The sequence below is a fragment of the Semicossyphus pulcher genome, unplaced genomic scaffold (genome assembly GCF_022749685.1).
Source record: "Semicossyphus pulcher isolate SPU_LCO1_2020_fin unplaced genomic scaffold, fSemPul1.0.p SCAF_8, whole genome shotgun sequence".
In the NCBI taxonomy this organism is placed as follows: domain Eukaryota; kingdom Metazoa; phylum Chordata; class Actinopteri; order Labriformes; family Labridae; genus Semicossyphus; species Semicossyphus pulcher.
The window spans coordinates 21,097,437-21,111,563 of record NW_027211759.1 but is presented as its reverse complement, the minus strand read 5'-3'; the positions used below and the strand labels follow the sequence as shown (position 1 = coordinate 21,111,563).

At 43.2% G+C, this 14,127-nt stretch overlaps 1 protein-coding gene across 1 annotated transcript in view; it reads right to left on the bottom strand.

The window, feature by feature from the left end:
* Positions 1 to 212: 212 nt before the first annotated feature.
* The window catches only part of trim44 (tripartite motif containing 44), a 57,042-nt gene continuing 43,127 nt past the window's right edge, over positions 213 to 14,127 (bottom strand). Inside the window, exon 6 of the mRNA XM_069686626.1 lies at positions 213 to 1,638. Coding sequence (XP_069542727.1) covers positions 1,554 to 1,638 — 85 coding nt within the window. The 3' untranslated portion in view covers positions 213 to 1,553. The remainder of the gene's footprint in view (positions 1,639 to 14,127) is intronic.

The window sequence follows — 14,127 nt, the reverse complement described above, 5'->3', positions numbered from 1 at the left end:
GAGAGACCCTAAAGAGCTCCGCTGCTCCCTTTGTTCCCAAACCTCCAATTCCCAGTCCTATCGGGGACGGGGTTGCTGCTTTGAATTCTGATGAGGGGACACTCAAAATCGTGCCTTGCAGCACTTCATCCCTCTTCATTAACTGTAGGGTTGTCGTGTAATTGTGTCATGGATGACTGATGTTTTGCAGGAGACAAAAAAAAAGCAGGAAGTGTTCCTAAAGTGGAAATTAGAATGTCGTCGTCAACAACCAATCTGAGAAAGCGTTTTTATTTATAGATTTAAGACAAAAATAGACAAATACAAACAAGAGGGAACATCACACAGCCACACTCTCGTCTTTTGTTTCTCTAGAATAAAGAACGAGCTGCTGGGAGTTATTTCAATAGGCTGTTGACACTCCAACATCTCCCTTGGGTGGGGAGACAACTCTCAGTGCATCTTAGTGCAGCGACACAGCAGTGAAGTCACGCTGCTGTCAAACACGTCCCGCATATTACGGGTGACGCTGCTTTCAAATTTGAATTTAAGGCAACAGAATCAATCACATTAAAGACAAACTGCTGATACAGGCGGACGTGAGTGAGAGATACGGCTGCACGGGTCAAGGTAGGAAGTGCGCACACGCTCGTCTGAGCTGTAATCCGTCACACGCTGCAGATTGGTCAGGAGTAATGAGCCTTTACATTACAGTACATAGAGAGCTGATACTGCAGGAGCGCTATTTTGCACAGTTAAATTACACTTCGATTTCTCACCTAACAAAGATTCAGCAGCGCTCGCGAAATCGATAGGTGTCAAAATGCCCCCCGCTTCTGATAATAGATCTGACAAGTGCACCAGGAAGTGCGCTCAGATCTACAAGCATAAAGAATGAGCAGGAAGGGAAGGGGGAAGGGAGGGGGGAGGGAGGCAGCAATGATGATGGAAATATAAGAGACGACTTTATAGATCAAAAGCTAAAAAATTATTATTTACAATAAAAATACACTCAGGATGCTTTCGTGATATATTCTCCTGACGACGTAAGGCATTGTGGTGTCTGACAAACGCTCCCTTTCTGTGTCAGAGGCGGTCCTAAATGTTTGTGAGACTGACAGAAGCAAAATGATATTGCGAGTAAATGAAGTGTGAAGCGCACCGTGTCACAGAAATTCCCCATTTCTGACATCTGTTGGGCTTAACAGATGCTCCGCTCGGCTGCGGAGGCGCGCTCGTCTCTCAGTCAGCCAGGCTCGCTGGTAAGCCAAGGATGTGACTGGCTGTGGAAATTGAGCCTGATGGTAATTGATTGCACATAACTTACTTGCTTCAATTAAAGAAAGTTAGTAGCCAGGGAGGAATTTAAAAAAAAAAGATGGGGGCCATCCATATTTGTCACGGCAGCCTTTCTTCAAGGTCAGTTCACTGCCAGCAGGCACTGAGAGGAGGAGGGAGGGGAGAGGAGAGGGCTGACAGAGAGAGGACCAGCCTGACAGCTCTGCAGGGCTGACGGCTGGCTGAAGCAGACTTTAAAGGACAGGTGGATGGAGTAGGAGTCTGGTGTGCGGCTATCAGGGGGCGTGGTCCATGGACGGTCCAGAATCATTGTCCTCAAAGTCCCGGGGGTCCATGGGTGCTGCTCTCGGCTCTGGCAGCCTGCAAAAACACAACAGAGATAAATGAGCCCTCTTTTCCTCTATTTTACCAACACCCGCACGCACTTACACAAAAAGCACCCTCCCTCATGCACACGCATTATGGAAATATAATAAACCTTTGTGAAATGCAATCAGCTTCAATCAAGCTGCGCCTTAAGTAGAAATCATCCATTCTGTCGGTTTTATATTAGCAGCTCTGAGCTGACAGAGACAAAGTGAAAGCTGAATCGCAGGGACCTGTAGCAATCGGAGCCTGGCTGATGGATTCAATTCCACTGGAGACGGCCTGCGCTCATCATATGCTCTAATTGGACGGAGTGGTGAGGGTGACACAGCACGGCTCAGGACTCTTCTACAAACGTGTCACATTCCTCCCTCCATCCTTTTTATTGTGATTCTTCCTTTTACATCTATTTTCAGAACACTTTACGTCAGCATGTTTGTCTTTTTTTTCTGGATGGGAAAGCTGTTTAATTCAACGAGATTCGATGCACTTCAGAGCTGTGCCATCTAATTTCACCGCTCAAATGTTTCTTTTAAAACAATCGCTTCCTGTGACCTTTGGCAGAGAGTTTGCATTTAGATTTGTGAATTAGAATCAGAGCAAAGAAGAGATTATTCCTCTGAAATCTCTGAGGTCGTACTTATATATAGATGTATAAATCACGATGTGAATGAAGCTTCTATGGCAGATTAACCGACTGCACTGTTTTAGGTTAAATCTGATATAAGAGACACTTCAAGTTCAAGGACGGCGCTGATATTATCACTGAGATGCAAAACAACAGACAAACGTTAAAACGTTAAAAGAATTTACAGCAAGAAGATGAGACAGTTCGTCATAATGATTGAGCATTTTTCAGGTTTAATTAAATGAAGGTAGTGTTGTGACCAAGTCATCTTTGCTCAAGTCTCAAGTAAGTCTCGAGTCATTTTTTCTTGGGCAAGTCAAGTCAAGTCCTTAGTTAAGGCAAGTCAAGCCCCGAGTCAAGTCACTTTTTTTCCACCCAAGACACAGCACAGTAACCTGTCGTATCCGGTCTTTATAAAGAGAAAAGACAAGGTGTTAGTAGCCCGTTTAATAATGATCAAAAGGTTGACAATGAATCGTATCTGTATTATCTTGGCACAGACGCAGCCATGATGATGGTCTGCTCTGAGACCGTATTGAGTCGTAACGAGGACGACTGATGAGGCTTCTCTTGGGGAAAAAACATCAGGAAGCTGTGGGCTTTGATGTTGCGTGTTGCCATAGCGAAGAGTTTGACTGACAGCCAGTCATCCAATCATGACAATCACATACCGGGGAGCTTGAGCATGATTACCAGTTTGCGCTGCATACATACTTGACTTAACATGCATATTAGTTAAGACTTGACAACACTGAATTATATTATTTTATATTCAACAGCTGACATTCAAACTTATGAACACACGCAAGTCATCATGCCTTTTTTGTCAAGTCGAGTCACAAGTCATCAAAACAGTGACTCGAGACTACTCGAGTCCAAGTCCACATCTCTGAATGAAGGTGTGGTGTCCAAAGCTTCTCTTTGTGATCTTTCTGTCATCACTAAATACAAAAATTGAGGGGTAAAAGCAAAGGTATACGATTGCAGTATAATCAATAAATAAATCCAGTATTTTTAACAAATAGTTGTCGTCCAATAAGACAAAGGCCTGTGTTCTAAACAATAACATCTACAAACTCTCAAACCTTCTTCCATCTGTCAAAACACTCGATACTCAGACAGCAAACTTGCCTACATTAATAGTGATGGGGAGTGGCTGTGGTGGCTTGGGAATGTATTGTGTACTTATTAATAAGTGTGCAACAATTAAATCCACGACAAAATTTGTTGACAGCAAATGTAATTGATGATAATTAGTCGGTGATGTCATCGCGAATGTTTGTCATGCTGTGAGCGGATATAACAGGGTTTTCGGGGCGGCTGTGGCTCAGTGGTAGATTCGATGTGTGAAAGTGATGACTGATTGACAGTTGGCCACTTTACGTAGCAGCCTCTTCCATGTGTGAATGTGAGTGTGAATGGGTGACATGTAGTGTAAGAGCAGCTTTGAGTGGTTGCAAGACTAGAAAAGCGCTATATAATTACAGTCCATTTACCATTTTCCGGAGCCGAGTTGCTGAGGAGTGAGCCATCTCACATCCTTGCTGTCTGTGCTGAGAGATGCGCATGCTAAACAGCGACCGGGAAGCGACAGGTAAACATAACAGCAAAATGTCAGCGGCCGATGCAACACTATTGTGTCCTAAAACTTCTAAAGGCTGGAAGCATGTCACCCTGAATGCTGCGAAGAAAAGATTCGTAAGCAGAGCTTGCATTTGAAGAGAAGGAATGTTGGACTTGTGTTCTTGATTTATTTTTAACAGGACTTTGTATATTCTTTGGTTTTAAATGGACAACAAATTGATATTGGATGTTATATTTATCTTTTGTATCAGTAGTAGTCAACTCAAAGATTATTAGAAGACATACATTTACTGTATTTTTTTTTATGTCTATGTTTTCTTACTTTTTCTTATTATTGTCCAGAGACTACAGGCGGATAACAGCAATTAGCTAAAACGGTGCAACACGTCTTTTTGTTGCTGTTTTATATAAGGTCAATGTTCTTTACATCGTCCCTGCTCATATCAAGAACATAAGTTAAATAATATATGAGTGTGGTTAGCTTCAAGTCAGGGACCCCATAGAGATGTGAGAAAATGTTTTCTTTGATGCAGTAGTGGATGAAGCAGTTCAGAATAAATCGATCCATGGAGGCTTTAAACCTCCTTCATTAAGTATGTAAATAGAAAGCTGGTTTGGCTAAACAGAATAATTAAAAAAAAAACTAAATCTGAGCCCAGAGAAGCTTTTAATTTGGTAATCCATCATGCCATATCTGAATTGTTTCTCATAAAATTGGTGTTCTCTATCCCCACACATCTTTGCTTCTCTCCTCACTTGCTTCCACCTCCGCCGCCTCCGTTTCCCTGCCCGTGCTGCATGCAGAACAATGTTTGAGAAAACACTGTGGTTAATAGGCAGCGATATCTTTCCGAGCGCTGTTCCCGGAGTATTCCTGTCTGACATACTTCTGTTGGCAGAAACAAAGAGCTGCTTCCTTTTCCCTTCCCCGCACGTCCTCCAGGAGCAACATCATCATAACGCGCACACATCAGGCCACGGATGCAAGCACAAATCTGTGCGCATGCAGGAACGCCTGTTAGACATTTAAGACGACATTTCAGATAACCTGCTGGCCCTTTAAGACAGAATGCATAAACTCCAAAATGCTTAGTGGTCAAGTCATAAACAACACACACAGGTTTTTAGTAAAGCTGCTGCATTATGCATACAGACACACACTCAGCCTGGCATCAAGTGCCAACTCACTGACTGCCAAAAGAACTGATGATGTTGGACTGTGTAAACACACACACACAAACACACACATATTCAGGGTTAGCTGCTGTATAGTTACACCAACTCTCTAAAGAATCCATCCAGGACATTAATATTTAAAAGTGCTGTTCCCATTCAAACTCTCGACAAACTCGCCGCTTGTACCTTCTCTCCCACACCAGCTTGACTGAGAATCTTCAGCATCACACATCGTTCGCTCTTCCTTGTCGGCACGGCACACCGTGCGTCGAGCTGAGCCTACCGCGCTCGCACAGCTCCTGCCTGAGCTGGTGTTTGGGGTGCAACGTTGGCAGACTTATTTGTGCAAGGCAATTCCATCTTGCATCTGCAGTCAACCAAAACAGTCTCCCTGCTCTTTGGGATCCTCAAAAAAAGGACAGAAAAAAGTAATTACAAATATATTTATACAGCACAAAGCGAGGCCTCCACTATGGTGGCAAATGAACTATTTATATTCAAACGGTCCTTGCTAAGCCGAAGGACACATGGATGTAATAACTTATTTATTCCGCCCGCAGGAAAAAGGCCATTACTTGAGAACAAGAGAGACAGGACGGCTGCGAACGGGACGGGAAGACAGAGTGGAGCTTTGGCGTGTAACAAAATGTCAGCGGGTGGGTGATAAATTCCCTACAAGTTTAAGCCCCAGCTTTGTTCCCTTTTTTGTCTGCTCATCTTCCCTGGCCTGAGTAAAAGATCACTCTGCTGTGTGTGTGTGTGTGACGACTTCCTCCTTTCCGTCCATGACTTATTCATAAGCTTTAATGCTGCCGATGTATTATTGATCAGGTCCGATCACTGCCTCCTCCCCTTGGTGTGACCATGGCCCGCGGACAGCCGAGGGCTGGGCGGCCGAGCGCTGCAGAGCTCACTGTCTGGCTCGGGTTCCAGCGTTAGCACGCTGGCGAGGCTTGGTGATGGATGGACGGCAGCCTGGGTGTGAAAATTCGGGAACAATGTGTGAGTGTGTGAGAGAGATAAGAGTTTCGATGGGGCTGATAGACTGGAGCAAAGCTAATCTTACTAATGTGTCCTCTCGGAGTGAAAGTTTCTCCAGTAGCCCCAAAATGAACCCATCGCTCATGAGAGAAAACCTCAGGCTCCACGCGAGGACGGCGAGCGCGCATGACATCGCCTACACTTTGACTCTTCCCTCGCTCGTTCTGGCCTCGACCCTGCGGAGCTCCCTGTGGAAGTAGACGAAGGAGGGGTCCTCGCCCTGATTACGTTTGAAGTCCCTGCTCTTGGCAGAGAAGCAGCAGGACTCCTAAGTCATCATCCGGAAATGCTCCCATCACAACGCGGGGGCCCTGCCAGCCTCGTTTTTGTATGAATAATCATGCGGCGGCCGCTTGGATATGCCGAATGGGTTTATAAAAAAAGAAGGCGATCAGAGGAGGAGCGAACTGATAGAGGAGCGCTGAGGTTCTTCTTGATTAAGCAGAAAGGTTGAGTGAGAATACGGCTGTGTACATTTCACTGGTGGTAAACATCAGGAGGAAATAACTATTACAATTTGCATTTCCAAACAGCCGTGATGCCATCTACTCCATCACATGACGCGGCGGGAGCATTTCTCAAGCCCCGGAGGCCTATGAGGTTTGGTCTAATGAGAGAGGATCCTTAATGGTTATTGATAGAGCCCATGAGGACAGACTCTTACCCTTACTCTCCAGCGAAGCGGCGCTCTCTGCCTCGACTTAATGAAGTAAATCTTGTCGCTTCCGCGGGATGATTTAACACTACAAACAGCTCGGAGACAAGAGATGACTGTGATATGGAATAATAGATCAAATAAAGGAGTGCAAAGGGGGGGGAAGAAAGGAGGGGATGTTGTAGGTCGTCATGTTACGGAGCAAAAAAAGGAGGACAAACTGATTTAGCTTCTTGCGCTAACGCTCTGCTGGATCTAATTGGCCTTTGTCCTGGAAAGGTTTGCATCCTTCCCTTTCTCCTGCCAACTTCCCTTCTTCCTCCATATGGATTATGTTCTCTCCTTACATCTGACAGCCCTCCATACAGGGGTGTGTAATATTGAAATAGCCCGAGCACACACCTTTCATTTACAGCCCCCCTGCAATCTTTTGCAACGTTGTAATTCTGCCGGTTTCCCAAAGAGGAGAAATGTAAAGGAGAGATACAGCGAGATGGACGGGCTCTTAGAGAGGGAAAAGACGGTTTATAATGCTTTAATAAGGTGAAGATCAGAGAACAAAGGGAGGGGAGCCACAGTGTTGGCGGGACGTGACAGCATCCTGATCGGGGCTTGTTGCCGAGGATTAAAAACAAAGAAAGCGAGAGGCGAAGCTGATGCATTTTTCAGGAGATTTTAAATAAAAGTTTATTTTGCTCTAACAAAGAAGAAGCATTCGTGAGCGGTGCAAGTGAAAAAAAAACCATCAACCATCTTCTCACAAATGGTCCTAAGTGTCTAAAATTAGGTGTCTGTTTTTACGGTGACAAAGAAGACGATGCAGAGCTGTCACCAGCAACCACAAGCGTGTAAATCACACTGTATGAAAAATACATCAATTCCAAAATCCATTTCCTTTGTGCATATATTTGCACAAACAACGGCGCAGATTCTGGAAGGAAATAAAAGAAAACAGTGGGTAATGAGACCTGAATTTCCCAAACATTAAAGTTTCAATTGGGGTTAATTATACACAGAGCTCACACTCCGCCCGAGATGATAATTAACTTATTTAGCAAATGATACGAGAACATGGTCAACATTTTAATAAGCTGACGAAGCTTTCCCTCATGATCAGCGTAAATGCTGGGTCTGTTCCTCTTTGAGAGCTTTAAGTGGTTTTAATTTGATCTTCAAGACTTCAAGTGGAAGTAATGGAGTGATTGTGGCTTTGATGCAGAAAATGTAGGTCGCAGGTTTATGAGAAGAGCCTGAGTTGAGCAAGTTTTCAATGGTCGGTTACTGGCAGTGGAAAAAAGGACTCAAACTCCGTTAGTGAGATTTCATCTCAAGTCTGGTTCAATATGACCTGGCTATAGAGCTGCCGGCCAAGCCTTCACCTTTACCTGGCCTTGTTAAAGTAGTCAGCAGAAAGTTTTCAGACAAGGTCAAATAAAGTGGCTGTGTATTCGGTTTGCTGAATTGAGTGAATAGAGCAGCTGTTTTATTCGGGCCGTTGCGGTGACCGCAATACCACGTTGATGTGACGTCAACCGCGGGGTGGACCCCATTACCATCACCACCGCAATTTTATTCATTTATTTATTCTTTTTAATATCGAAGCTTGCCTACTTAAAACCCCATGTTCAATAAATCAACTGAAAATTAAATAAAATGTGAAAGCTTTCTAAAAATAAATACTATCCAATATTAGCAGTGAAGCACTGTTTTTTTCCCCCCATCACTCAAACGCCACACGTCACATCCTGCAGGTCGCTGTGGCAGCATGAAGTACACAGTAGGACCTGAATGCTGTCAGGTGTCAAGTTTGCAGAAGAAAAATCAGAAGAAGCAGCAGTGAGACACTTCTCAATAGAGAAAAAGTAAAACTGAACCGATGTCTGAGAAAGACGGTATAAAGGCTGGTCGGGATGCGAGGAGGCGTTTTGCATTTAGCACTAAACAAGTATTTATTTGTTTTAAAACTGTGTAATCTGCGTCACTTAAAAAGCAACAATATATGCTACTTAATAATAACCTAACAATGAAGCTTATTTATACATCGCTAAAATCAGTTGTCAAGTAATTTGTAAAAACAAAAAAATACATGCCGGTAATATCGCATACCGCACGGTTGAGCAATCCTAAATCACCGCAGGGGAAGTTCCTTCACCGCGACATCCCTATGTTTAATGCACCCTTAACATGACATCTCAACACCATCCTCAGCAGCTGAGTTTGTCCAGGCTGCAAAAGCTAAATGAATCAGCTGAAAATAAACCAGAGGTCTCAAAGCTACGGCTCTGAGGAGCGAAGCTGGAAAGGTTAAAGTAGGTCTGATTGATCATACTAACATCTGTGTGCTGCGAGAAGTTGACGAAGGCGGGGGTTAGTTATTGTTAGTTATTAGTTATTGTTAATACTGTTATGAAATAAATTAACACAATGTTCAGTCTTCTTGCTGGTTGCTTTGACACATTCAGAAGCTTTAGTGGTAGCATTGTCCAGCTCGCTTTGTGTATGCACTTGTAAAATGTGCATTTTTGATTATGTTCTTTTTTCATATATACATGTAATTGCAAAAAAAGTCATGTGTCTGATCACTCACGTTTCTGAGCGCATCTGAACACAGCATGACTCAGTGCATCTCCCCAAAACACGGCAGTGACAGAGACCTGCCCGGGCTTGTTTACTGCACCTACCACGGAGACATCAGTGATCGTTCATGGACTCTTTTTTTATCACGTGTGCGACCGTGAACATAACAACACAAACACACACAAAAATGCCAAATTTACAACTATGTAAACAACCTCACAAGCTGTAATTGTGAACCTGCCTTGGGATTTTGGATAAACAGCCTAAACATCAGCTCTGGACTCTTCATCTTTTATTCAACACTCACACCTGAGCATCAAAAAAGTGTTCTGATCCAACTCCCTGAAGCGATTGCTGCTACACCTAAAGATCTTTATTCTCTCACACAGTTATGAAACACAGTGCTAATAACATTATTTCTCAGCTCTGGAACTCCAACTATTTTCTGATGCTCTTAATATATATTTAAATAATTCAATTAACTTGATAAAAATGTGACAACTTGTTGCCTAATGGCTTGAACTCACATTCAGCTCTAGAGCAAGTGTTCGTTGTGTACGCCTGTTACTTGTACTCTCCAATAGTCATATACACTGATCAGACATAACATTACAAAACAGCCCTGACACGTCCAGGCATGTACTCTATTAGACCTCTAGACTAGACTCTGAAGGTGTGCTGCTGTTTCTGGCACCAAGACGTCAGCAGCAGATCCTTTAAGTCCTGTAAGTTGCGAGGTGGGGCCTCCATGGATTGCACTTGTTTGTCCAGCACATCGCACGCTCGATTGGAATGAGATCTGGGGAATTTGGAGGCCAAGTCAACACCTTGAACTCGTTGTCGTGTACCTTAAACCATTCCTGAACCACTTTTCCACATTGCCCTGCACATTACCCCACAGTAGCTGCAGCTTTGGAGATGCTCTGACCCGGTCGTCTTGCCAATCATAATTTGGCCCTTGTCAAAGTCGCTAACATCCTCACGCTTGCCCATTTTTCCTGCTTCCAACACAGCAACTTTGAGGACAAAATGTTCACTTGCTGCCTAACATATCCCACCCACTGCCAGGGGCCATTGTCATAATATTAGTTATGGTTTATTTGTTTAGCTATCAGGACATGTTGTCATGGTGAAAAAGTACACGTACTTACGATCTTTACACATCTCATGACTCGAATGTAACATCACATTCAAGTTTCAAAGTGTTCATTCTTCATTCTACATTGCAGCATTGTTTACTTTAAGGTGTCCTCCACTTAAAAAACATTGTGTCATTCATACTGGCACTTTGCTTGTGTGGACTGCAGATGCTCTTTATTCTCTATTCTTGTAAAATATTAAATATATCTCGCATGCCTCCTGGTCATTCAGAACGCAGCTGCTCGGGTTTTAACAGCTTAAAAGCAACAACACACTTTGCCCTGAATCCTCTCTCGCTCGTCTCCGTCTATTTTTAGAATTGACTATTTTTAAATGTGATTACTTTCAATGAGTCTGCTCCATGGTACATCACAGACCTTAGGATTACATATGAGTTGCACAGAGTCCACTTTATTCATATTAGAAAACATCTTGTGTTTCGCACACCGTCTACCTCTGATGACCTTTTTATCCTGTCACGGCAAACAGGGAAAACGTCAGCGAGTCTGACAGCAGCCAGGAGAGAAAGTCCATTAAGATTCCACAGTGAGCGGCTGCTGCGTCGGCACAGGTGCTGCTGGCTCTGCAGGTGCTGCAGGTGGATGGCAGAAAAGATGGCTCACAGCTTGGGTTTTATGACTGTTCTCTGTTCAGCTTTAAAACCACTGACACATAGGATGTATATTGGCAGCTTGGTTGATTAAATCATTACACAGGAGCAGACAAAAACAACAAACACAGTCGGCTGATCTGATACTATGTGATAATTGTTGCGGACCGCCTACTTCAGTGGACCTGCTGGCCTCCTGTGTTTTTGTTCATATCTGGCATTGCAACAATAACTTTCTATCATATATTATATTTGTTGTAGGGCTGCACGATATTGGTTGGTTGTTTTGCGATATTAATGCGATATTAAAAACTACAGGAAATTATACCAGATGAACAGTGTGTTTCCATATAAACAATTAACAATCAAACTGTTTATTATTTGGGACTTTTAAGTCTATTTTCCTCTAACAAAACTACTCTCATACTTTTAACACACTTGCTTCAGCGACCGATTGGACTGTGACCTTACCTTCGAAAAACACAGAAAATTGTACAATCCTGCTTCCACCATTTACGCACCATCTCAAAAACTAAAGCAATAATTACCCAACAGGACCTTGAAAAAATAATCGTACTACTGTAACCCCCTCCTCTCCGGAATCAATCAGAAATCTCTCTCTCGCCTCCAACTAGTCCAGAAAGCAGCAGCTAGGCTTCTTGCTGGTTTTAACAGACGACATCACATCACTCTAGTCCTGGCTTGATTGATTTTAAGATTTTACTGATCACTTTGGGTCTGGCTGTAAGCGAAGTTACAGAGCTGTTAACACCATATGAGCCAGCCCGCAGCCTTAGATCCTCAGGTGGGGGGCTTCTGGTCATTCCAAAGTCGAGGCTTAAAACCAAAGATGCCCCTCGGCTTTGGAACAACCTGCCTGAGGAGATAAGGCTCACAAAATCAGTGACATCTTTTAAATCTCTTCTTAAAACTCACTTTTATAGACTTGCTTTTACGTGATGTCGTCTTCTTCTTGGCTTTTATCTATCTTTTAGAAATTTTTATTTCACTTTACTCTCTTTTTCATCTTTTTATTGTTTTAGTTCTTTTATGTCCTTTTATGGTTTTATTGCCCTAATCTCCTTTATTGCTTATATTGCCTTTAACCCCTTTATTGCTTTTTTCTCTTACATTGCTTGTATTGCTTTTAAATCTTTTATTGTTTTACAGCCCTTGCTGGTTTTATTTATTTATTTATGTATTTATTTAATTGTTGCTTTTACAGCTTTTATTTCTCTTTTTGCTTCATTTCCTCTCTTTTATCTTGTCCAGCTATTTTATATCTATGTATTGTTTCTACTTCTTCCTGCTTTGTGCCCTCGGTCTCGTGCCTGGCCATGTCGTGTGGGTTCTCCTGTTGTTGGTTTCTGTGCTTTGCTTGTTTTTGTGATCTGCTGGTTTTATGACTTGCTTGTTTTTCTGTTTTGCTTTGCTTCCTTGTCAAAGCACTTTGTAAACCCTTGTTTTTAAAGTGCTATATAAATAAAAGTTATATATTATATATTATATGAAAAAGTAGAGAGTTCCTTTTTTAAATACAAACAGACTCGTGAGCTGCAGTTGCCCTACTGATACGGTATGTTATCTTCCATTTCTAACGAGGTTCAAACGTATGTTTTATCAGCGTAACCGGCCCTGTGATGGGAACATTTGGAAACGAAAGCTCACCGTCCACTACTTAAAAGCCTGCCTCGATCATCCTGCTAACATTATCTGTGACGGCAGCAGCATCGCGTGCATGTTTACAGTTTACGGGCAGGCGACACACAGACTCTGCAGCTCAGCGGTCGCTTCACTCTGTGCTCTGATGAAGAGCTGCACTGATGTAATGTTAGATGGACTTTTGTTGCAGATTAGTGATGGAAAATGAGACAAATGGCGAGTACTCCTTTTGCACAAAGCAACAATAAAGTAGCAGCTTGACGTGTTGCAGTTAATTCGCCCCAATCTCGCACGTCCTGCGCCGTGACATCGCGACATCGCACGTGGCAGTTGCGAGAAACGTCTGTACATCCCTCGTCCGTCACTCTCTCTCTCTCTCTCTCAAATCCGGTCGTGGCAGACGGCTGTTCACCATAAGTCTGGTTCTGCTCGAAAAGGTAACTTTTGTTGTGATTTGGAGCTTATTGATTGACACAATGACCCAAAAAAGGGGACATGATGTAAGAGCTCAAAGGAGGACACTGCCCTTGCACCTTGATAATGTCCATTCCAGGTCTCATATTCCCCGGTGTAGCCTTACACACAAACACAAACTCTGCAAAGCCGACATGCAGGGATTTATGATGTTAGTGACTCGCCTTTAGACAAACAAAAAAACAACGATGCTGTTCTTCCTCCACGAGATGAAAGAATTATCCACGGGGTGTCAAAGCTCCCCGGGCGCTTCATGATAAATCTGAAAAATGCCTTTACAGCCTGCATCTGGGCAGCAAACCCTATTGAGCTACAGTCGCAGCAGTATTGGCTTTGTTTACATGGTGATTTATTGGGCTGAAGTGATTCTTTTTCTCCAGGAGATATAACTGTCCACACTCACTATATCCAGACTGTTATAATTTAATATCTACAGTGACAGCCTGATCAGGACGAGAAAAGAGCACTCCTTTATCTTATTAAATATGAAGCAGGCATGAGTCTTTCTGTAATTACACTTCACTTTGGGATGAAACTCGTCAGATATGCACAAATGTACAATTCCTGCCAGCATTGGATATGAATGAATTATTGACTGAATCCTGAAGATCTGTGTGAGAGAGGGAAACAAACTGCCTGACCAAAGAGAGAGAGGCTCGCATCGTACGAAACGAGTCCTGAAATGCTCCAAACGGTGACAGTCTGCATCTTTCAGAGTCGCTGCTCTCCTCATACTGCTCACTGTCTTCCTCCTGGAAAACAATGCACCACCCTGTGGTGTTTCCATGCTGTTCCAAAGACTTAATCAGTTCATGGAGGAAGTGAAGAGACAACAGGCAGTGCATCATAGCACGGAGGATAGAGAGCTGGGGGCTGTTTAATGTGACCCTCTGCGTGCGCCGCGGCTTATTCATCAACGCAAAACATGGGAGAGGA